This window comes from Nansenia antarctica (assembly GCF_963989245.1).
Source record: "Nansenia antarctica genome assembly, chromosome: 3".
NCBI lineage: Eukaryota > Metazoa > Chordata > Actinopteri > Argentiniformes > Microstomatidae > Nansenia > Nansenia antarctica.
The window spans coordinates 27,191,432-27,215,140 of record NC_137688.1 but is presented as its reverse complement, the minus strand read 5'-3'; the positions used below and the strand labels follow the sequence as shown (position 1 = coordinate 27,215,140).

The 23,709-nt window shown below is 44.4% G+C and overlaps 3 protein-coding genes across 4 annotated transcripts; 1 reads left to right on the top strand and 2 right to left on the bottom strand.

The window, feature by feature from the left end:
• Positions 1-167: 167 nt before the first annotated feature.
• Positions 168-1,881, top strand: rab33ba (RAB33B, member RAS oncogene family a; the record flags this gene model as incomplete). The annotated part of the gene is made up of 2 exons (XM_080527132.1): positions 168-392; positions 1,369-1,881. The coding sequence occupies 2 exons, from the start codon at positions 168-170 to the stop codon at positions 1,879-1,881; spliced, it is 738 nt and encodes a 245-aa protein (XP_080383258.1).
• A 2,664-nt stretch (positions 1,882-4,545) lies between these two features.
• On the bottom strand, positions 4,546-9,444 carry LOC308152375 (uncharacterized protein). Of its 2 annotated transcripts, none has more exons than XM_080525340.1 (7): positions 9,408-9,444; positions 7,517-7,724; positions 7,353-7,412; positions 7,012-7,143; positions 6,291-6,437; positions 5,667-5,727; positions 4,546-5,281 (listed from the first exon to the last, which is right to left on the bottom strand). In XM_080525340.1, the coding sequence occupies exons 2-7, from the start codon at positions 7,679-7,681 to the stop codon at positions 5,175-5,177; spliced, it is 672 nt and encodes a 223-aa protein (XP_080381466.1). In that variant the 5' UTR covers positions 7,682-7,724; positions 9,408-9,444; the 3' UTR covers positions 4,546-5,174. The 2 variants fall into 2 exon arrangements, with proteins under 2 accessions (XP_080381466.1, XP_080381467.1); XM_080525341.1 differs by having other exon boundaries at positions 4,546-5,278.
• A 2,744-nt stretch (positions 9,445-12,188) lies between these two features.
• On the bottom strand, positions 12,189-17,491 carry setd7 (SET domain containing 7, histone lysine methyltransferase). The gene is made up of 8 exons (XM_080526563.1): positions 17,336-17,491; positions 16,120-16,249; positions 15,258-15,459; positions 14,148-14,337; positions 13,918-13,999; positions 13,314-13,431; positions 12,828-12,985; positions 12,189-12,720 (listed from the first exon to the last, which is right to left on the bottom strand). The coding sequence occupies exons 1-8, from the start codon at positions 17,373-17,375 to the stop codon at positions 12,531-12,533; spliced, it is 1,110 nt and encodes a 369-aa protein (XP_080382689.1). The 5' UTR covers positions 17,376-17,491; the 3' UTR covers positions 12,189-12,530.
• Positions 17,492-23,709: the final 6,218 nt, after the last annotated feature.

Sequence of the window (23,709 nt, the reverse complement as noted above, 5' to 3'; positions counted from 1 at the left end):
ATCGTATTTGTCAAGGGGGAGATTGCTTGTCTCAATTTGACAGCCTAGTTAAGCTAGCTGGCTAGCATTGCATATGCCGGGTTTCATAGTGATTTGCAAACTACAACAGATCTGCTCTTTAGTCTTCTAGTGCAAATCGCCTCGATCATTAATAACGCTGCACCAGTATGGCAGATGTGGAGTCGTCGTTAGAGTTCACTACCTCGCTGAGAAAGACTCTCCCCCCTCCACGGACACGAATTTTCAAGATCATCGTGATTGGGGACTCGGGGGTGGGCAAGACCTGCCTCACCTACAGGTTCTGTGCGGGCAAGTTTCCCGAGAAAACCGAGGCCACCATCGGGGTGGACTTCAGGGAGAAACTTATCGAGATTGACGGCGAGAAAATCAAGGTAAACAGATGACAATGACATCATCGTGATGGCTAATGGGACCAAACAAGGCAAGGACAGTCCACAACAAACAACAATGGCTAAATGGCTCAGACTAGTATCAATGAATGAATGAATGAATTAATGAATGGTCTTTATTGTCATTAATATAGTACAGGTACCATACAACGACATTTGGGAGGGGGGGCTCCCCTGGTGCTAGGAAAGAAATACTAAAAACAAGAAGGGAAAAGAGCTGGTTTACATAAATAAAGGCTATATACACTATCCACTATACTATACAAATAAAACACTGTGCTGTACTCTATGCTATGCTATAAATATCCTAACATTTCCTAGCTCTGAACCTTATGTGCACGAGGGTTGTCATTATTGCACATAGTCTTATTGCACATTCATTTAAAGTGTCGCAGTTTGCAGGTTTGAAATGTTCACAGTTGTGTTTCAGTATTTCACTTGATTACAATCTATTAGCTGCCATCAAATTGTCTAGATTGTCCAGGGCCTAGAACCTAGGTCTTTGCTGTGTTCAGGGCCTGAATGGCCCTAGGGTAGAAATGGCTCTCTTAAAACCAGTTACCCCACTCACATTATTGATTTGACTGGTTATTTCATATAGCCTACTACCCTGTCCAGAATCATACACGTCATATTATTGCAGTACTGCAGATTCAGATACAGTTTAATTGTCGTTTGCAGAGTACAAATACAAAGACAACGACATCCATTCGGCATCTAGCCAGATAGTGCATAGTGCAAAAGCCATAAAAGTGTGGACAGTATGTACTGTGGGATATGTACAGACAAGGGCGAGATATGTACAGTAAGATATATGCAGTACTGCAACAGTACTGGGCAGATGCACTGCGATCTGCTTCAGGTCTCTATGGACTGATACCTTTTCATATTGCTCACTATTCAGACTAGAGTGTCTTTTGTATCTCCATCTCCATTCCCCCCCCCCCCCCCCCCCCAGGTCCAGCTATGGGACACTGCGGGGCAGGAGCGTTTCCGTAAGAGCATGGTTCAACACTACTACCGCAACGTCCACGCCGTCGTCTTCGTGTACGACCTCACCAGCGCCGCCAGCTTCCGGAGCCTGCCGTCGTGGATCGAGGAGTGCAAGCAGCACGCGCTGGGCCAGGAGGTGCCCCGGATCCTGGTGGGCAACAAGTGTGACCTCCAGAACTCCGTCCAGGTGGGCACGGACGTGGCGCAGCAGTTTGCCGACGCCCACTCCATGCCCCTGTTTGAGACGTCGGCCAAGAACCCCGGTGGCGGCGAGGGGAACCACGGCAACAGAGGCAGCAGCGACCACGTGGAGGCCATCTTCATGACGGTGGCCCACAAGCTGAAGTCCCAGAAGCCTCTCATACTGAGCCAGCCGCCCGGCGGGGGGGGGGCATGGGACACGGTCAACCTCAGGACGGGCGGGGGCGGGGACGAGGCAGAGGCCAAGGAGGAGGGGGGCTGGGCCTGCAGCTGCTGAGAGGGAGGGAGGGGGAGAGAGAGGGGGAGAGGGAGGGAGAGAGGGGGAGAGGGAGGGAGGGGAGGGAGCAACATCTCCCTGCATCCTGCCCCCTCCAAAGTCAAGTTGTGGTAAAATCTCAGTGGAACATACATTAATCAAAAGGAAAGCTGGTGAAATGAGTTGTACAGACTGGTCTCTGTCTGCCCCCCACCACACCTTGTTTAAGCTTGATTACAGAGAGAGAGAGAGAGAGAGAGAGAGAGAGAGAGAGAGAGAGAGAGAGAGAGAGAGAGAGAGAGAGAGAGAGAGAGAGAGAGAGAGAGAGAGAGAGAGAGAGAGAGAGAGAGAGAGAGAGAGAGAGAGAGAGAGAGAGAGAGAGAGAGAGAGAGAGAGAGAGAGAGAGAGAGAGAGAGAGAGAGAGAGAGAGAGAGAGAGAGAGAGAGAGAGAGAGAGAGAGAGAGAGAGAGAGAGAGAGAGAGAGAGAGAGAGAGAGAGAGAGAGAGAGAGAGAGAGAGAGAGAGAGAGAGAGAGAGAGAGAGAGAGAGAGAGAGAGAGAGAGAGAGAGAGAGAGAGAGAGAGAGAGAGAATATCTGTAGTTGTAATTATGTCAATGTTTTTGTTCTGTTGCCAGATTGACAAACAATGTTACTCATTTAGTGTTGAGTGGAGCATTGAGGGATATCACACACACCCATAGTTGACAGGCCCCATTAGTGCACATCACTGGTTGTGTCTGTAAGAACTCACTCTGCTATCTCATCTTATTTTGTATGGAAAGTCAGAAGGACAAGTGGTTATAGGGAAAAACAAGATCCTGGTTTAATTCCAGGCATCCAGCTTCAAAAGTCTCCATTCAAAAGTTTGAAACAGTCTCCTACTCATGTAGAACGTCTTCTACTACTCAGATACAGTGTAAACAAAAATAAATAGCCTACCATTTATCTTAAATTATATTTCTAAACATATATAATTAGCACAAGTAGCTAACGACATACATTAACAAACCCCACTGTTTTTCTACCCTAGTGTTTTGGTGTCATCCCGAAGGTCTTTAATATTGTCACCATTGCTTTACCTGTATTTGGTCCACAGCTGGTTCTGTGGACCCCTCACGAGTTGCTATACAGTACAGTTTGAGTTGCTATACAGTACAGTTTGAGCTTCAGCTTTACATACTTTGTTTATCATTTGGATATGATGCATAACGGAATAGAAAGGTAAATGCAACACAATTATGTTGCAAACTGCTTTTGCAACGTAATGGTGACCATACTGTGTATGGATGGGTATCTTTATCTTTACCCAAAAACATACTGTACATGTAAAAAAAGAAAAGAAGAAAGATATAGAGTAGAGATGAGTACCTGTGTCATTTATTATGGACATTTGCTAGTTTGAGGGACAGTTGCAAAGAAATGACTATGGGTGGGATGTACGGTAATCTCTATAGTCTGTGTGGTCACACAACTTGATTGTGATTGATGATGAAAATGACGGAAGTCTTTTGGTAAAATGACGGGGACGGGGAACAGGGGTAATTTTCCCGAAAGCTTCATAGCTTAAGTCTTAGGCTACTTAATTCCTCCCAACCGCAAAGAGAGTAACAATTGTCGAATCAATGTCTGCAGGTTAACCTTCTGTGTGTGAACTGACGAAATTCGATAAATTGAGAACTTTGCTGGTCTAGAAAGGGAGTTGGCGTACTTAAGCTACAACGCTTTCGGGAAACTGATCCTCTCTTTGTTGCCTGTAGAAAACAGATGCCACACAATGTAACTGCAACAATCAGCCGCTCACTGGAACAGTCGGCCCAAAAAAAGATGGCTTTTAACTCAGGATACAGTTGGTCAAAAGTGCATTGACAGGTGTATGATTGACTCTCCAAAGCCTGTTTTTTACATAGATTGGTCTGAAACACTTAGACAAGGGAATGCTGTATCATTTGTCCAGCACTCTTATGTTGTCATTTTCTCTGATGTGGCCTTTATGGTTTTAGAAGTGTCCTTTTGGTTTTAATGTGTATTATGTTGGTAATTGAATAGCCCTGGTCTTATTACTGCTTCTCTTTGGTACACATGATACTGAAGTACTCTATCTTTGTTAATACTGTGGGAAACACAGCTCTTGCAGCCAACTCTTGTTCTCCATGCTTGTTTGTTGTTGGGAAGTGATGTCATGATGATGTCAGACAACATTGTGTCCCATAGGGCGTGACCGTTCAGACACTAGTCACAGGGTCAGGAATCAGATTTGTATCTGATCTCAAACCATCCATGAACATGGTTTGAAATATCTGATTACATATGTTCTTCACCTGTTCAGAATGCAGGATTCAAAATCCATTTCAAGTCTGATATGGGGGAAATTTTTCGATTTCAGTCACTTCAAACGGACAAAGGCCTACTGTGTTCACACTCTCTCCAAGTGCCCTAATGTGTATGATTGAGAAAACGTGGCAAATAGCAACAAGAGACATCCTCCATCACAGAACTACTGGGACCAGAAGAGAGAAAAGGCTTGCAATGGTTTATAGGTTACATTATAAATGTTATTATAACCTTGCAATAAAGCATCCGGAACATTTCAATGCACTGTATCATATCTGAAGTTACTAGAAGGTGACAATGATTTACAAAATACAACAAATATTTAAGATAATTTATTAGACACACACGGCATAGAATATAAAATCTGAGATAACACATATACAAATGTGAGCAGTACCACACAAAGGCTATGTACATTCAAACACAGCATATGGTGCAAGTCACACGCTGAATCTTTGGCAGACTTAATCAACCGATGAAACACTAGTATTTACACTTACATGTATATTGCACAGATGGTTTCTAAATCATTTGAGTGGCACAGGGGGGAAAACTCCCAAACGTTGTTGTCATAGTTTCTTAAGACAGAATATAAAAGTAAAGTAAAAAACAGGAACATTGTTACACGTGATTCTGCTGGTTGAAAGTATTCCAAATACTTTTCTGTGGAGAAAGAAATGGCTAACCTGAGATTTCCATAATAGGCACAAACTGGAGATTACATGGAAATGAGTGTTTTAAGACAGGTCATAGTACCTCCACTGTGTCCAGGATGTTCACTCCTGTTTGTTGTATTTTCCATTTGTATGGACCCTAACAAAAACAGTAGACGCTAAAGCCTATTGATGACCAGAGACCAATAGCATCTCAGTGGTTCAAAATAGCTTCCTCCTCTCCACTCAATCTGAAAGGATTCTAGAGGAGAAATCCATTATGCAGGATGTGCCACGAGAGTATTGTGCTTCTGCTGTGGAACCCACTCTCTCAGGTGAGTCTGCTGTAGGACGGCCGTTTGGACGGCGTCTCCTCTTCCTCGTCGCACCTGTCACTGAACTGTGCTGGAGAGTTAAACAGTCTGTCGTCGCCACCTGCTGGAAAGTGAAGGGAACTACATCGGTCAGTACCAATGATGACATAATCAGGATACAGGCTCAATCTCAGTGACTCAGAACTCAGAGTACCAGTAATAAACTGCTTAGACTATGCCTCCTTAAATCACTGTCAGTAATATGAGTCATCAAAAAGGAATGATCATAGACACACATCATATGCCAAGCAGGAATTATCCATCACTTCCTGTATTACAATCCATGTTGCAACATGGGAACGACATCACCAACCTCCAATAGGAAGGATACAGCTTCTACCCTAGAATCAGTTAGGTAATACAATGACTATTTGGTTTGTACATGTGATTGCCTGTTGGCGATGCGCTCCCTCTCACCCCCCCCCCCCCCCCTCACACAGGTGTCGTACCTTGCCAGGTGCACACAAGCTCCGTCTGTGGGAACGGGTCACTCTGGGGGACCAGTGTCTCCTGAGACACAACGTAAAACACACACACACACACACACACACACACAAAGTGATGTGGTGTTACATATAGAGGTATGGCAGTGTAAAGTGTGTGTGTGTGTGTGTATATACAGTATATATATAGAGTATGATTCATGGAAATTAGGATACATTTTAATAAATATATAAAAGCAAGAGAGAAGGAAGGATAAATCTGCATTGCTGGTGGTTAGGGGCCTTCAGATGGCCCACATCTCCAAGAGAAAGGCTAAACAGTTAGCAAGGTGTTGCTCCATATCTGCTATTATCGGTAGCCGCTCAATATGGAGACGGCGTTGCTTTTTGTACCCTTAGAGTAGATATAGTTTTACAGTAATGCTATTGTTCTTGTTAACCCACAATCGAAACATTCTCTGTGTTAATATTATATGTGTACGGCGGTTGCTGCACAGTCACAAACGTAAATGAATGACTCCCAATGAACTGATAGTGTTTATGTTCTTAATGCACTTTGTATTTATGTGGACATAAATAAAGCATTTAAAATGTGTGTGTGTGTGTGTGTGTGTGTGTGTGTGTCCTCACCAGGCCGGTGATCCCGTCGTAGCAGCCACAGAGGGGCAGACTGCGGCAGCCCACCAGGGTGATGAGAGAGGAGAGGACCAGGCTGATCACACAGGTCAACAGCAGGGTAGCGTTAGCTCCTTTTACCATCCGGTGCAGCACAAACTTCTGAGGACAGCATGCATACCTTTCATCATTATTACCATTATGATTATGATTATGATTAGCTATTCATGATGTGATGAGGCTGACTTGACTAGGGGTGAGAAGGGATGGCAGTCACCACATTAGGGTCAGCGGAGCAGCCATGGGTATCCGTCTGTTCCTACTTAAAACAACTCGTGAGCTTAGAATTATAAGGTTCTATCTCCGTTTAGGGCAGTTCAGAGATATTGAGCGTCAAAGTTTTTACATTCCATTATGTTTTGTGAGATGGAACCTTTGTATTTTATTAATTACTAACTCGAAAATGTCTACATTTAAAAAATAACACCACACAGGCATTAATAAACACTTAATGGATCAGATTATGTAAAAAACTAAATTTTGACAAAAATGGAGATAGAACCTTATAATTCTAACGTCACCAACTCCTATCTGACAACAACAACAACAACAACAAAGGAGTTGGCAAAAGTAGAGACTGACTGACACCCAGACTAGAGAGAGAGCGTGCTGTGTGTGTGAGGGAGGGAGGGAGGTCATTTAGGATTGTTTGAGAGCTGGTGAATGGGTGTCTTACCACTTCAGGATGCGGGTGATGGTGGAACACCTCATCATCATCTTCCCCATAGGTCAATGTCAAACTGGCGTAACAGGACAGTATCACCGCGGCCAGGCAGGACAACACAGAGGCGACGATCATCACATTCACCTGTTAAAACCATCACCACATTCACAGGTAAAACACTCATGGAGATCTCAGCTAAGTATATTCAACTCATGGAATAAACTGAAACACAGATATACAACGTTTACATCATCAGAAGTCAACATTAAGCCAATGAACACTCGGCTACTATACATATATATATATATATATATATATACCCTATACATACCGGTAGGCTCAATGCAACTTACCAATATTGGGTTCTTTCTTTGGGATGCAAAAAGGGCCAGCACACCCGGGGAGGCCATTAGCTTCAGGAAGGGACGGATACGGACAGACAGTCCTCGTCAATTGAGTTTTAGAGAATGACAGAGCATTGACAGATTTCAGTTCAAACGGGCTTTTCATTGCTTACCAAACCTGCCCAGATTGGTGTCCTGGTTACGCTGAGTGGGGTGTCTTTGCGGAACACTGCGTCCATGCACCCACACACCACGCACAGCGCCGCGCAGGCCACCTGGAGGATGCCCAGCCCCGCCACGCTGCGCTGGTTGAACATGAAGTACCTGTAGCGGTCCATCGTGCTGCTTTGACTGAGGCGACACTTCACTCCGGATCGATTCCTAGGGTGAAACATTATTACAAGCATTATTACTCCACTCTATCCCACCTGGAGAGGGGAAACAGCTACGCGAGACTGCTCTTTGTGGACTTCAGCTCTGCCTTCAACACCATCCTTCCAGACAGGCTAGTGACCAAACTACTAGACCTGGGACTATCACACTCTATATGTGCATGGATCAAGGACTTCCTGTCTGACCGCCCCCAGAGGGTGCGGGTGGGCTCCCACACCTCCACAGCCCTCAGACTCAGCACTGGGTCCCCCCAGGGCTGCGTGCTAAGCCCCATCCTCTACAACCTCTACACCTACGACTTCGACCCCGTCCACCCCAGCAACTCCATCGTAAAGTTTGCAGACAACACCACCGTGGTGGGCTGCATCTCGGGGGGGGACGAGGCGGCGTACAGGGATGAGGTGGAGCAGCTGGGCAAGCTGTGCAAGGTTAACAACTTGCTGCTGAACCAGTCAAAGACCCAGGAAATCATCGTGGACTTCAGGAGGAAAAAATCTGAGGTCCAGCCCCTGCTCGTCGATGGAGGGAGCGTGGAGAGAGTCTCAACCCTCCGATTCCTGGGGGTGCACATACAGGATGACCTGTCCTGGAAGACCAACACAGCAGCCATCATCAAGAAGGCACAACAGCGGCTCTACTTCCTGAGAGTCCTCAGGAAAAACCACATCGGACAGGAGATGCTTGTGACCTTCTACCGCTGCGCAGTGGAGAGCATCCTCACCTACTGCATCTGCGTGTGGTTCTCCAGCTGCACAGCCGCAGAGAGGAATGCGCTACAGAGAGTCGTGAGATCGGCCCAGAAGATCACCGGCGCCCCCCTCCCCTCTCTGGAAGAGCTGTACAACACACGCTGCCTCAGGAAGGCCTCCAAGATCTCCAGAGACCCATCCCACCCTGGGAACGAACACTTTGCTCGGCTGCCCTCGGACAGGCGGTTCAGGACCATGTCCGCAAGGACAAACAGACTGAAGCTCAGCTTCTACCCCAGGGCCATTCAGGCCCTGAACACAGCAAAGACCTAGGTTCTAGGCCCTGGACAATCTAGACAATTTGATGGCAGCTACTAGATTGAAATCAAATGCAATACTGAAACACAACTGTGAACATTTCAAACCTGCAAACTGCGACACTTTAATTGAATGTGCAATAACACTATGTGCAATATGACAACCCTAGGGTACATAAGGTTCAGAGATAGGAAATGTTAGAATAGGTATAGCATAGAGTACAGCACAGTGTTTTATTTGTATAGTATAGTATAGTGGATAGTGTACATAGCCTTTATTTATGTAAACCAGCTCTTTTCCCTTCTTGTTTTTAGTTTTTTTTCCTAGCACCAGGGGAGCCCCCCCTCCCAAATTTCGTTGTTTGGTACCTGTACTATATCAATGACAATAAAGACCATTCATTCATTCATTTATTCATTCATTCATTTTTCTTCGTGCGTAATAATATGAATAGAATCTCCATTGATTGCACCCTACGGCTGAACATCAGACGTAGTATCTGTTGGCTTCGGTAGCGTCCGAAGTCCTTTGTACCTATAGAACAGTGCAATACCTTCCATCTGCTCCTCTCTCTTATTCATTCAAACAGAAAAAAGTTATTAGACTTGTAGAACATAAATAGGTGATTACCCCCCGGTAAGTACTTACTTTCCCACCTTCTTACCAGCGAGTTTGTTCCGGGCTGTTGTTAGTTCCTATTGACTCAGTGGACAGGTGAACTCCAGCGTGTTACCCATTAACCTGCCCGCGCGCAGGTGCACAGCATAGAAGAAAAGACCATGCAAATGGTTAACTCCTTCTCTGCCGAACAGCAAATAACCATAGACTATGTATTATTATTATTAATACTAATACTATTATTATTATTATTATTAATAATAAGAAGAATAATTTCCTAAATGCCTATGGCTTACCAATGAAACATATGCAAGGTAAATGGTTCATGTCGTGTTTATTCTTGAACATCTTGAGACACAGCTACAGTACAGGTGACATCACACTGTGTGAACAACAGTTAACAATCGTCATCACTGTTGACATATTTTTCAAACAGAGAGCCTGTAGGCTTTCCGGGATCCAAAGCTCATCTGTTTGTCTGCATCATGTGCAAAACACAACACAAACCAACAGAGAGAAGATGTGAATAAATCCAATATATCTAGAGAAAAATATTATGGACATCAATGTGCTGTACCCGTATCCAAGTAAAAGAAAACAAATGAAAAATGAGTGTCATGAGAGGGTACTCTTTAATGATTTATTTTGTATACAGATGGTGTTGACAAAATTCCTAAGCTAAGCCAAGGCCTTACTGAACCAACTCATATTACATATCTGGCATACAATGTTCGAGACATCCATGTGCTGTACATACAGGCATTGTCACAGTGGAGTAGGGGAAATAGTAGTCTTGCTAACGCTAACGCTAACTCTACAAGCAGCCTAATGAAACATGAACTGGAAACCCCCCACACCACCAGCTCATTTCCATAGGTCATAAAAAACACAGAGTAGGGAGATAAAAACGTCCAGCACAGGAAACAGAGCGGTAATTCAGAGCGGTAATTCCGGTAAACCTTGAATGTGACACCTGATCTGGTATCTTGATGCATAATTCCTGTTGAAGTTCCAGTGTTTGAGTGCAAAGTGTGACAGACGTACATCTGTGCATTTTTTCCAACTTCAAAGCTGTGAAGCTCTGAAACCATCCTTAGATGGAGCCTACTGTATAGGATTGGCACAAATCGAAGCTCCCATATGGCTTTGTGCACTTTTGTCCTTGACTAGTAGCCATAGCAAGATTTAGGGGGTCGAGGTAAAGGGGGTATCCCGTGGGTAGAAAGGGGAGTTATGAAGGACTACTAGACTGAAGATGGAAGAAGGGTGGATGAGTTGGAGGGTATGGGTTCAGTCAATGCATTAAATAGTACTGCGAGTGACTGAAAGGGTGTTTTGGGGCATGAAGGCGAATCTGTTGAGTTACTTGTGTTGGGGGGGGGGTATCATGTTATGGTGCTTTTCCACTACAGGGCTGACCCGGGTCGACCCAGGCTGGCCCGGTTTATTATCCTTTTTCCATTGCCAACCGAGCTGGCCCGAAGCGAGCCGAACCGGGCCGAAAGGTACTTTTTTAGCTACCCTTCAAGAGCAGGAACTACAGGGCCGAAAGGTACTTTTTTGCCAGGCTGCGTGTGACGTGTGACGCTGCACACCGTTGATTGGTCAATGGAAATCGTCATATCATGTTCATAGATTTCATCACTAACCGCCATTTTTAAATACCACAACAGATTTCGCTCTAGGAAAATGTCACTTACTGTTTCTGTAATAACATATTAATAAAGATTTGAAAAAATATGATAACCATCGTATTATCTTAGTTTAATGTCATTTCAATGCATCATAGAACTTTTATTTACAACAAGCATAACAAAAAATCGCTATTATGGCGATGTCCTGTAGAACTGAAAGCGGCAGTTAACAGGCAGTTAACATCCATATGCTGTATATATAAATAATGTCGGTGTCGACCGTGATAGCAGTGTCGTATCGACACCATTCAAATGGTTTCAGATTTCCTGTCCTCTCCCCTATCCGGACATGTTTGAATTGTTATCCTAACCCACGGTAAACCACAGTTATTAACCCGCAAAGGGTGCCTCCGGGCACCGTGTTTGTCCGTGAATAACACCGGCTATGGAGGTGGTACAAACACAATACTACTTCGCTAACTCCACCATCGGTATACGGTCATTTTGAGCCCTGAACCACCGCGCTGACACCCCGAGAAGTTATGCTTTTAACCGTAAACTCAATGAACCGGGAGTTCACCCGCTGCTGCAAGCGTATCTATAACGAACGCGGAGATTGAATGAGCCCCGCGTCAGTCAGCCTTTCCGTAGAAATACGTCGCACCGTTATATATCTAACGTTACATGTTTTAAGGCTGATCTGTGCATGATAGTGCTGCATTATGTTGATCTATTTATATCGATCTATTCTTGCCAATTCCTTATTACCAGTGGAAAGGGGGAAGACTAAAACACTTTGAATGGAATAGATAGGACTTTCCGTTCAATGGAGGAAGCATGACACTCGCGAGTTCATCTCGCTTTTCCCCCCGTTGATGTATTAAACAATCTAAGCAATCTAATCAGAGCAGTTGTTATTGTGTAATATTATTGATGGATGTGCCATTTTTGATGGAGAGCAGTGAGCGGATGACTTGATGTGAGCATGTATTTGACTAATGCCGATAGTCTTGCTCCGAAACCGGAGCTATCTACAGCGGATTCCACAACGTTCATTCAAATTACCGTAATTCATGAACTATATGCCCAATCTAAAAAGTTCAAACAGTTTCTGAAAGCAGAGAAGTTGCACTTTTTGAACAGTTGAACTATTTTAGGCTTATTACGGTAGTTCACCAACAAAAAAAGCACAGTGCTCAACGTGTCAGGAGACACGCATTTCCCCCCGCTGATCTGTATAGTGTGGGGGGGGGGAATCTTATGACACGTAACTCCTCCTTGTCCCGGGTCGCTCCGTATAATGGAGAAGCGTTTCTGAAAGTACGGCACGGCTCGGATACAAAGTCGACCCGGGCTATCCCTGTAGTGGAAATGCACCTTTAGTCCAAGGTTTTGGAGGGCAGTAACAGACTGTAGTGCCCCAGACAGTCAGCAGGGGGCAAACTCCCCTCAGGGGGCGATGGGGAGGAGAGATGGCAGGAGTTGGATTAGCTACTCTATTGCATATAGGGATTTTGTTAAAGTAAAGTGCACTTTTATTCCCCTTGGGAAGCCTGTCGCTGCCGGTAAGCCTGCAACTCCTGTTTGTACCAATGGGGCGCTTCAGGGCCGCTCTTCCCCGACGCCTCGTGGTCGTAACCGTAGGCGACCGTCAGCTCCTCGTCCCGTTGGACTGCCCGAAGGGTGCGGACGCACTTAATGGGCCCAAAACGAGGGTGGACATATCTGAGGAAACAAATCACCAGACTAGGATTCAGCAGCAAATTCACTTGTCAGTCCAGTACTCAAGGATCCTCATTTGTTACCTCTAGCCCATCTGTAGTCTAACTCACGGGTCGTATTTGCAGTTGGGGGTGAAGGAGTGGTTGGCCTTGTGTCCCAGCGAGGCGCAGTATCTGTCCAGCTGGTTGAAGGGCTGGGGGACGTCTATGACCGTGTCCTCGTCCAGAGAGATGGTATTCCCGTTCAGGGACCAATCCCTGCTGTCCACCTGGGCATCGCCATCAGAAACGCCACAAACAACAACAACAACAACAAGCGTTTCATTGAGGTAGTCTAAGTAATGGGACAGTGAAGTTTTTTCTTTTGGCTCTATACTTTACAATAGGTATACAAGTGTTATTTCTAAATGGTTAAACCAATATGTACACAAATGCATACACAAATAGAATATATACTTTAACCCCATTGATATAAAATCTAAACTTTTGGGGTTTAGAGCCAATTAGAGCTAAACTAAACTGCACTTCGCTGTCTGGTACTTGTACTCTGCAATGACAATAAAGTTGAATCTAATAAAAAAAAGAATCTAATCTTACCTCTGAGTGTGTGATGCGCACTCCATTGTAAAAGGCCATGACAGTGTTAGGCTCCGCCTCCACCGTGGCAAACAGGCCGTCTCCTGCTCCTGAGATCAGAGAATCTGCCACAAACACCCTGGGACACAGGAGGGGACGACTCAGCAGACTGAACTCAGATCAGATATTGTTCTATTATGTGACTGACTGGTGATAGTGAAATCATACATGCGTCTCCAAAAACGATACTGTAATGTGAAATCTTTGAACAGTATCTTTATCTCTATATGGTGCAAGTAGTTATGGAGTAAGATATGTGACGGCAGATGAAGTCGCCAACCAATCAAATTGTTCAGACTTTTATTCTGAAATGTTGAAATAAATAAATAAAATAAATGTCAACGTTGTTGAAAATCAATGACACTCGCTAGTCAAGCCAAAATATTGCAATGCAATGGATTTAGCAAGTAATCCCCACTACTACCTAGTTAACTGTAACACTACTTTACATTAAAGCAGGCTCACAAAACAAGCTGTGTTAGCTGACTAGCGAGTGAGTGTGTCATAGTTGTTCAACTACGTTGACATTTATTTATTTAGTGAGCCCGGAGGTAAATGGGCTTACTTTTTGCTTTCATAGGGGTCTGGTAGCATAGTGTGGGTGCCGATACAGGTGGAGGTGGACTTGTCGTAGGAGTACACAGCACCTGAGAGAGAAATGAAATGCTCATCATCGGTTGAAGAAACAAACATTGCATCATTGGCCCTTGCCTGTTATGATGTCATGGTCTCATATGACCTACAATGACAAACCCTCCCTGGGGTTTTGTTTATATGTGAGGTGATGTCACTCACTGTTTGGTGTCATGTCGAAGTGTGGTCTGCCGGTCTCCATGGAAACTAGGGTGGCCAGTCCAGCCTTGATCAACTCCCCCTCTACGAAGCTCCCATATAAAGCCGTCTGGCCATCAGGGTAAACGTACGACACCGTTTTACCGGTCATCTCTCCGTCCTCGTTCACCTGCCCGAACACACTGCCCCGGTCCTACACACAGAGGCGCACACACACACACACACACACACACACACACACACACACACACACACACACACACACACTTTGTTAGCATAAGCTCTAACCCTAACCCTTCTCAGTGGCTCAATACTCTCTCAATCACAGTCTCTCAGAGTGAACATCCTCCCACCTTGACTCTAGAAACACATCAAAACAAGACGTTGTATTCATGTTTAACACAATCGTGTGTCTGGTTAAGGACAACACATGTTGTGTTACTTTTAACACAATCACCATGTATGCACATTTACCACATGGTTTGTGTTAATATATCAACAGTGATTGTGTTCGAGGTAACTCAACATGTGTTAAACCGTTTTTTATTTTATACTTATTATATTTAAAAAAAACTGTTTACTGAGAAAGACGTATACATGTGGACCTTTCGTTAGACCATCTACCCATTTCTGTCCCATAATTCCAAGCTTTTGGTTTTGTCCCCTGCTAAACCCATCTCTTTTGACCCATCTCTTCACGTTACACCTTGACTGCTCCTCCTGAGACATCTACTGCCTCCCAGCACTGTGTCTCCTGAAGACACCCGCTTTTCCCCTTCACTGTGTCCCCTAAAAACGTATATTGCCCCCCTTGTACTGTTTCTCTAGTGTCTATATATAAAATAAAATAAATAAAAAGGCTAGGTTTAGAAGAAGGTGATAGAAGAAGGCTTTTCCTTCTATCAATGGCCCCGGGCCTGAGCTGGATTACTCTTCCTGCTACGACTGGTGGATTGATGATTCACTTGCTTAGTCAAATGTATTGATTGTAAGTCGCTTTGGAATAAGGCGTCTGCTAAATGCCAAAAATGTCAATGTAAATGTAAATGCTAAACCAATACGTATGCTAATGTGACGCCAAAGACACTGTGTCAGAGGATGAGGAAGACTCACGGGGTAGTAGATCCAACACTCCCCGCAGCGGCTGTTGTCCTTGTACTGGCCGTTGAACATCACCCTCCCTTCCGCGTCGTGCTCCTGGGCGGGGCCGTTGAGCTCGCCGTCTGCGTAGGTACCGTGGAGCCCCCCCCCGTCCTCGTACGTGTACACCCCCTGACCCTGCAGCGCATCGTCCACATAGAAGCCCTCCAGAGTGCTGAGAACCCAGGAGGCAGGAGACAGAAGGTGAGGACAGAGGACAGAGGACCCAGGAGACAGGAGGTGAGGACAGAGGACAGAGGAGACAGAAGGTGAGGACAGAGGACAGAGGACAGAGGAGACAGAAGGTGAGGACAGAGGACAGAGGACAGAGGACAGAAGGTGAGGACAGAGGACAGAGGAGACAGAAGGTGAGGACAGAGGACAGAGGACAGAGGAGACAGAAGGTGAGGACAGAGGACAGAGGACAGAGGACAGAAGGTGAGGACAGAGGACAGAGGACAGAGGACAGAGGAGACAGAAGGTGAGGACAGAGGACAGAGGACAGAGGACAGAGGAGACAGAAGGTGAGGACAGAGGACAGAGGACAGAGGAGACAGAAGGTGAGGACAGAGGACAGAGGACAGAGGAGACAGAAGGTGAGGACAGAGGACAGAGGAGACAGAGGACCCAGGAGGCAGTATGACAGGAGGTGAGGACAGAGGACAGAGGAGACAGTAGGTGAGGACAGAGGTGTGCACAGCAAAGCTATGTTTATTTGTTTTGAGGTGCAATGACCTCAGAGAGAGAGAGAGAGAGAGAGAGAGAGAGAGAGAGAGAGAGAGAGAGAGAGAGAGAGAGAGAGAGAAATGGATGGACCCTTTTTTAAAAATCATACCTTCCATCAAAAAAGAAGAACTTCCCCTTCCCGTTCTTCTCTCCGTGTGTGAAGTGCCCTTCAAAGCGATCGCTGGAGGAGTAGGTAACTGTACAGAACCCATGTGGCAGGTCATCCTCATCCAAAGGGCCTACACAAACACACACACACACACACACACACACGGCTCAAACTCACATATTGCTAGAGGTCTGTTCATAAATATATTTATTTGAGTGTAGGCATTACTGCCAAGTCAGAGTCTGACAAATGCCCCCATTGTCCTGCCTGCCCGAACTCTGATCCGCAGTCTGACGTTTCTAGAACTATGGAAGTGACAACTGGCTCCAACATAATGAATAAGTGATTGTGCTGAAACATAAACACCTACATCATAGGCCTACATTATCCAATTATGCTTTCTCCTATTTCTTCATGCTAATCAAGCGGGCACCCTGTTCAAACTTGGATTTCATAGGCTTATGATGAGTTCAACCACCGCGAGTGGAACGTGTGGACACCGGACAGAGGACTCGGTAGTCGGGACACACGCACGTGGTCGCCCGGTCGGAACATACGTTCACGACAACATTCTCCAGCTTGCTTATCATTTTGAGACTTAAGCATTTCTGAAAATGTAACTGTCCACTATCTTGAATAGAACACATATTTTCGGCTGTGGTCATTCAGTGTCAAAAACAAACAGGTGGCCTGTTTTATCCTCAATTAGCGATTACAAATGTCACGTATGGCGCTGCACATAATAGGATATCGTGGGCTAATAGTTGTGGAACACAGTGAGCATTGGGTAAGGTGACAAATGCGTGCAACAGATAACTGTTTTTTTTATTTTTTATTATTGATTTATAGCCGGTCAATTCTAGTGATTTGGTAAGCATAGATATGGACTGGACCCACGCGAGTCTTGTCTTTTGCAATCAAGTTTCCATTGAAAAACTTCTGGCATCGTTATATTCGTGTGTTGACAGCACAGCGGCCCACTGTTTCGCTTCTCCTGCCCTCCTCACTCGACTGGAAGTGGGTTTCCTGAGGAAATCAAGTCCCCGGCGCCTACCAGACAAGGCTACAGCATGGGCCCGCAACCCGGAGACATTGGCTTATCGTTTTGGGAAAAGGTTTGACAGGCTGAATGTATCGGGCTGATAGGCTAACATTTAATCGCATTCGCTACGGGCAAAAGTGCATGTTTTTTTTTGTTCGTCTGGCTTTTTCGTACCTTCTACGATTTCTTCCAGATCTTCGTCATCGCTGTCCATTTCTGCGCGCCGCCGTAGTTGGTGACAAACGCAAGGGGGTTGAAGAAGTGTTGCGGTTTTACTGCCCTAATGTAAAGTTGTCCAGCTCACCCGACACCGCGCTGCCTCCCCCGGGGCTTTCTGCCTCACACAGAGGCGCTGACATCACCCCACCACCGACCCCAATAGTGCCTCTCCATCACAATGCAGCCAACGCATGGCTGGGTGTGTCTGTCTTTTACACTTACACTTACACACACACTTACACACACACACTTACACACACACACTTACACACACACACTTACACACACTTACACACACACACTTACACACACTTACACACACTTACACACACTTACACACACTTACACACACACACACACACACACACACACACACACACACACACACACACACACACACACACACACACACACACACACACACACACACACACACACACACACACACACACACACACACACACACTTCACCAACATCTACTGGAATCCCAGTGAGGTCACCTTTCCTGAGAAGTTATTACAAATCAGGTGGCATCACATCATCTCACCATATCATTGATAGTCTAATCATTTAATGACTCTTTTTTTATGTTGAGGTTGTGTAATGTGCGTGTGCATGTGTGATTCCAAGTCAGAACTGTGTTGAGGCCTTCCCAGTGTTCCTGGTGGTTCTCTGGACCTCTGGACTCCTCCTCGGTGAACACAGCCCATCCACAGACTTGAATTAACTACATACACAAGAGATTAAAAAAGACATGCAAATAGCTGTTACTTTCTATTTCCTTAGGCCCTGGGAACATTTGGGAATGGAGGTTGACATTACTGTGAATACTGTTGTCATGTGATTAATAATACTTAGAGTATACATATAGAGTACCTGTTCGTTGTGTCTGTCTAGTGCTTGCAGTTCTTGGAGGTGCGGTGTACATGGTGGCTCGACACATATTCAATGGATATGTCACTTCCACAAAAAAAAGGTAACATAACTATTTAGTCATCATCATTCTCAAGATATTAAAAGTAAATGATAGGATCCATGGCTTACTGACCTTTGACTGATGAACTGACTAAAGCAGCTTGTTATGCATTCCTAGGTTGCCTGGGTTCTACCTGTTAAGCACCATCGGAGTTCTCCATGGCATCCTCCATAAGTACTTTCATGTCAATCTGGGATCTATATTTCTGTAAAGAAAAAGTGAGCAGTGTTCAGGATTACATAATCTATTTTGTAACATCTGAAACAATCTAATTATATGTTGTGGTCATGTTGTCTTGTCACAATGTGTGATCAAAACGTGTCTGGTTAACAACTGTACAAGTTCTAAATGTACCTTGGCCATCCATGTTTGGGTTGATCTTAATGGAAAAAAGACAAGACTTAAAACATTTTCCAGGCTGTTTTATAAACCTCTACAATGTTTTTTTTTGTTTTTTTTTGTTTTTTTAAATAAAAGTTAGTTTTGATCACACATTGCATTTAACTGATCACAGGTTGCACGTGTTAGAGATGACAAGGTTAAACAATGTAAACGATATGAACAACGTTGTACTGAAACAATAACAGATGATACAATGGCTGCGTTCGTAAATACACTCTGGACATCTAATCAGCACTGATGGAATGCCTCTTGTCCAATCAAATTACTTGGTCCCTTTATAACGCCCGAGTGTCCACTCCGGCGTTCTCAGAGCAAATTTACGAATGCAGCCAAAGTATCCGCTTTAAAGATTTGGTTATGGTCGCGGTCTCCCCCTAGCGGACTCATAACGAACAACATCCACACCACTGCTCCTGGAACCCCAGTGCCACTTTTTCGCACTCATCTGTGGTGTTGGGGCACTAAAAAAGAAAAAGACAGAATTCAATATATATCCCCATCGGCGAAATGTCCACTAGGGACAGGGGGGACATGTCCTCCCCACTTTTCAAAACCTAGATTCTGCCCCCCCCACTTTTTAAACGAAAAATCATGCTTAATGAATGAAAACATGTGAATGTATTCACACAGCGTATGGTGTGATTTTATGGACCAAGTCTGTCAAAATTAAGCGTGGAACTACAAGCCAAAATTAATATTAATAAATTGTATTAATAAACAATTTAATTTGTTATAACTATGGCTCGTGTCTTTTTATTGTACAAACAAAATAAATGTTTAGCTTACATAGGCTGGTGTTCCCCTGCTTCGGCAGGCTACTTTATCTCCGCTGAGGTAACTACGGTTAGCTACGAGTTAGTTATAACTTACACCACCTTAGGGGTATGTATACATATTTAGTATTTACTAAGGTCTACGTGATAACTAGTGTGCTTGGTGCAACCCGTTCAAGTTTAGTAGTGACTAAATCTTGATTTAGTAAATACTTACGCAATAAATAGGGTTAGTTTGTACTTAGTAAGACGTGGTGCAACCGGCTCCAGGAACATCCCTAGTAACTATATGGGGCTAGGTGCAATTGCTATCAGTGGCGGCTGGCCGATAGAGGGCGCTGGGGCGCTGCCCCCACCTTCACTTCCTAGTTCCCCACCTTCACTTCCTAGTTGCGATTTGTAAAAGTTTTTTTTTTTTAAATAAACATTGTTTATTCACAAAATGCGGCTGATATTCTGTCGGCGCCTATCAGCATTCATTAAAAATCCTCCAATACAATAAACATTTTATCTGTGTGTGTGTAAAATTCACTGTTAAAATACATAGGGGGAGGCGTCGGGGCGCCGGTCAATGCCAGTCTATGGCAGGCCGAATACTTTTCGCTTACACGTGAGCTGTAGCAGCGCTCCAATTGGCTGTCTCCTATTTCTAGGCCGGGGCGCAAAAATGTGCGTCCTGAATATCCGGTTGTTAAGTCTGACGTCAAACGTGACGTTTTGCAATTTCCGGCTTTTACAAAAAAACAAAACAATGTGGTGGTCTGTAAACTGTGCAGAAATGAAATGGCCTATCACAGGAGTACATCTGCAATGAACGAGCACCTCAAGCGAACGCATCCTGGAGCTCTTTGTGAAGACAGCCGCAAGATACCACCGTAAGTCAGCGTTGTATTTCTGTTCACTTTTCCGGCCGTGTATGAGTGAAAAATGGATAGCTACTAGCTAATGTTACACAAGCAATGTAGCTCACCACAGTTTGTATGTCTTGTCTTCTGGTGTTAGTAATAATATATGAGCTATAGTCAGTCGCAATGGTCCAAAATTCAAGTGCTTCGTAACACAGACGGGGTGAATTTCATGAATGAAAGTGAAAGTTCTGTCACAAAACGCCGTTACGTATCCTCACACATGTTTAAGTGGGTATTGCGTGGGTAAAGTGAAATTACGTCTTTGTTTTGAGCGCCAGGACCCCCCCGCCACTAATGTGAAAAATCCTGGAGGAATAACTGCTGTGCCCCACCCAAAATGTTTAGCACCAGCCACCACTGCTGTCTTGCTATTATTCAGACGATTATGATTGACTGTGTTCAATTAGTCAAGGTATAGAGGAATGAGGTATCCATTTGTACAATATAAGTTGATAAAGTAAGGTAGGCCTATTTAATTTTCCACAAAATATTTCTATATATCCAGGGCCTACACTGGCATGTTCATGATGACAGTCTATATGTAGGTAAGACAAAGGATTAAACATTGGCTGCTTTTTCTAACCCTGCAACCAAAGAGAATTTTGCTGCATTTCACTGTGGACGTGGAAGAAAGTAGGTTATCACATGACGTATATTCTGTTTTAATAGGTCTGCAAGGTATATCAGTATTAACTGAATTTTATGTATAGTCAGTGAATATCACACACACACACAGTTATCATTACTGTATGTTATGTCATTGTGTGTATAACCGTACCACATACACGTTCCTCCCCTAGAGTGTGGTGCTGTACTAAAAGACCGGGTCTAAAGTAGGCCTATGCTATTCACTGTCAGAATTTCAGTATGGATGAACTGAATACAATTAGTTTAGTGGCTAAATGGCACCACTTTCCACCGTCTTTACCCACAGGAAATAGTGAACACTCCCCACTACTCATTTCAAAATATTATAACACGGTTTATGCATAAGATACAATGAAAAGAAAACCAAGAGTCAGTGTATAAGTTTGAAATACTATAGCTAATAGTAGTTTATTAAATCGATTGAAAGAGAAAATTATGAGTAGCCCAGGCCTGACAGGTATGAGTAACCTATTCATTTGTAGTCACATCTCATTTCAAGTCAATACAATGTGCTTTGAGTTGCATTCATGTACGAACCTAACCCTAACCCTATAAATAAAGTTTCACTTCACTTCACAATACAAAATAAAGAATACTAGGATACATAACCTAGGGTTGGGTACCGGTTACTTTACATTCGGTACCTACCGAACCGAATTGCAACAGAGATTTCGGTGCCTCGTTTCGGTTCCTCTGTCGCCCCCTGGTGTCCGAAACGGACGTTACATGCAACCGCACGTGACATCGCCTGTTAAAATTCCACTCAGTGCATGTAATCCGAGACTGAATGCTCTCAACAAGTGCGAGGCAACGAGCTTGCAAAACAGTTTTGTGATTGGTCTGAATTTAGCGGGAAATATGGATTTCAGGAAATCCCTTTCCTTTGCGTCTCTCCAATCTCTTTAACAATGTTTTATTGTCAGGGGGAAAGAATTGGAGTCGAATTTTTATTGACAACGGATTTACATGCTGGAAAAACATGCAGCTAAAATTCGGGGAACATTTGGACAATAAGAGACACACGGAAGCTGTGGTCGCATGCTCTTATTACAGGGCAATATGCGCGGTGCAAAAATAATCTAAAACCATCACGAACAGAACGGCGGAGGTACGGGTAAACAGGGCTCATCATGTCATCAAAGGTAAAAGTTGGTTTTCTTTAACTCAGCTGATGCATTACCTTGCTGTTGATTGTTTACCGAATGCTTCATCTGACTGTTACACTGTGATTTTACTTGTGTAAACAGTTAATTAGCCCGTTTTGTGCGTGTACTCTCATGTAGGCCTACTTCATATTGATGAGCTGATAATCTTTCAGTGTGTGTGTGTATGTATGTGTGTGTATGTGACTGTCAGTCACAAGTTTATATTCTACGGATGTTGTTCAGTGCTGTATGCGCGTTCCCGGTTCTGTGTGTACTCTTGTGTACTTCATATTCAATGAGCTGATTATCTTTCACTGTGTGTGTGTGTGTGTGTGTGTGTGTCTTGGGCGGATCTGTCAGTCACATGTATATTATACGGTAATGTTCAGTGCTGTAGTTCCCCATGTTCTGCTGCAGCTGTAGCATCAGGATATGTTGGTATTTGATCACCTTATATAAAACATCGCCGCTCTGCATTAATGGCGTGCACTCGGAAAATCGCGTCAGTGACCACTGATGTGAAAAATCCTGGATTTCTATATAGATTTTTTTTAAAAATCAAAAGTACCGATTTAAGTACCGTTTCGGTACCGGTACCGTTTTTAAAGTACCGATTTGGCACCGGTATCGAATAAAACCAAACGGTACCCAACCCTAATAACCACATCCTCCTCCTCCTCCTCGTTCTCCTCCTCCTCCTCCTCCTCAAAGTCATCAATATAGTGAACAAAGTCATTGTCTTCCTCGTTCTCCTCCTCAAAGTCATCAATATAGTGAACAAAGTCATTGTCACTGTCACTGTCAAGCACCACAGTGTCAGTGTCACTGTCCAGCACCACAATTGGACATGAGGAATTGCTCCCCTGGCTCTGCTCCTCTTCATCCTCACTGTCCAATACGTCTAGTATGTGTTCTGGCACATCATCATCATCATCATCATCATCATCATCATCGTCCGATAATACGATCAGTGGAGGAGGAGCGTAGAACACAAACTCCCTCCCGTGCAAGCACCTAGCTTCGAACTATTCATAGCAATATGCGCGGGGCAAAAATAATCTATTACCTCTAAAATCACCACGAACAGAACGGCGGAGGTACGGGTAAGCAGGGCTCATGTTGGTGTCCTCAAAGGTAAGAGTTGGTTTTCTTTAACTCAGCTGATGCATTACCTTGCTGTTGGTTGTTTACCGAATGCTCCATCTGACTGTCACACAGTCGTTAGCCGGTTTTGTGCGTGGTTTTGGTGAAATTATGTCTTTGTTTTGAGCGCCAGTGCGCGTTTTATGCGCGTGCACGCGAAAAAGGAACACCCCGCCACTAATGTGGGAAATCCTGGAGGAAACACTGAAGTCGCACCTGACTATAAGTCGCAGGACCAGCCAAACTATGAAAAAAAGTGCGACTTATAGTCCGGAAAATACGGTACATACTGCAGCTGAGCGACCTGGCCCTCCAGCTGGATGACTCTCCTCT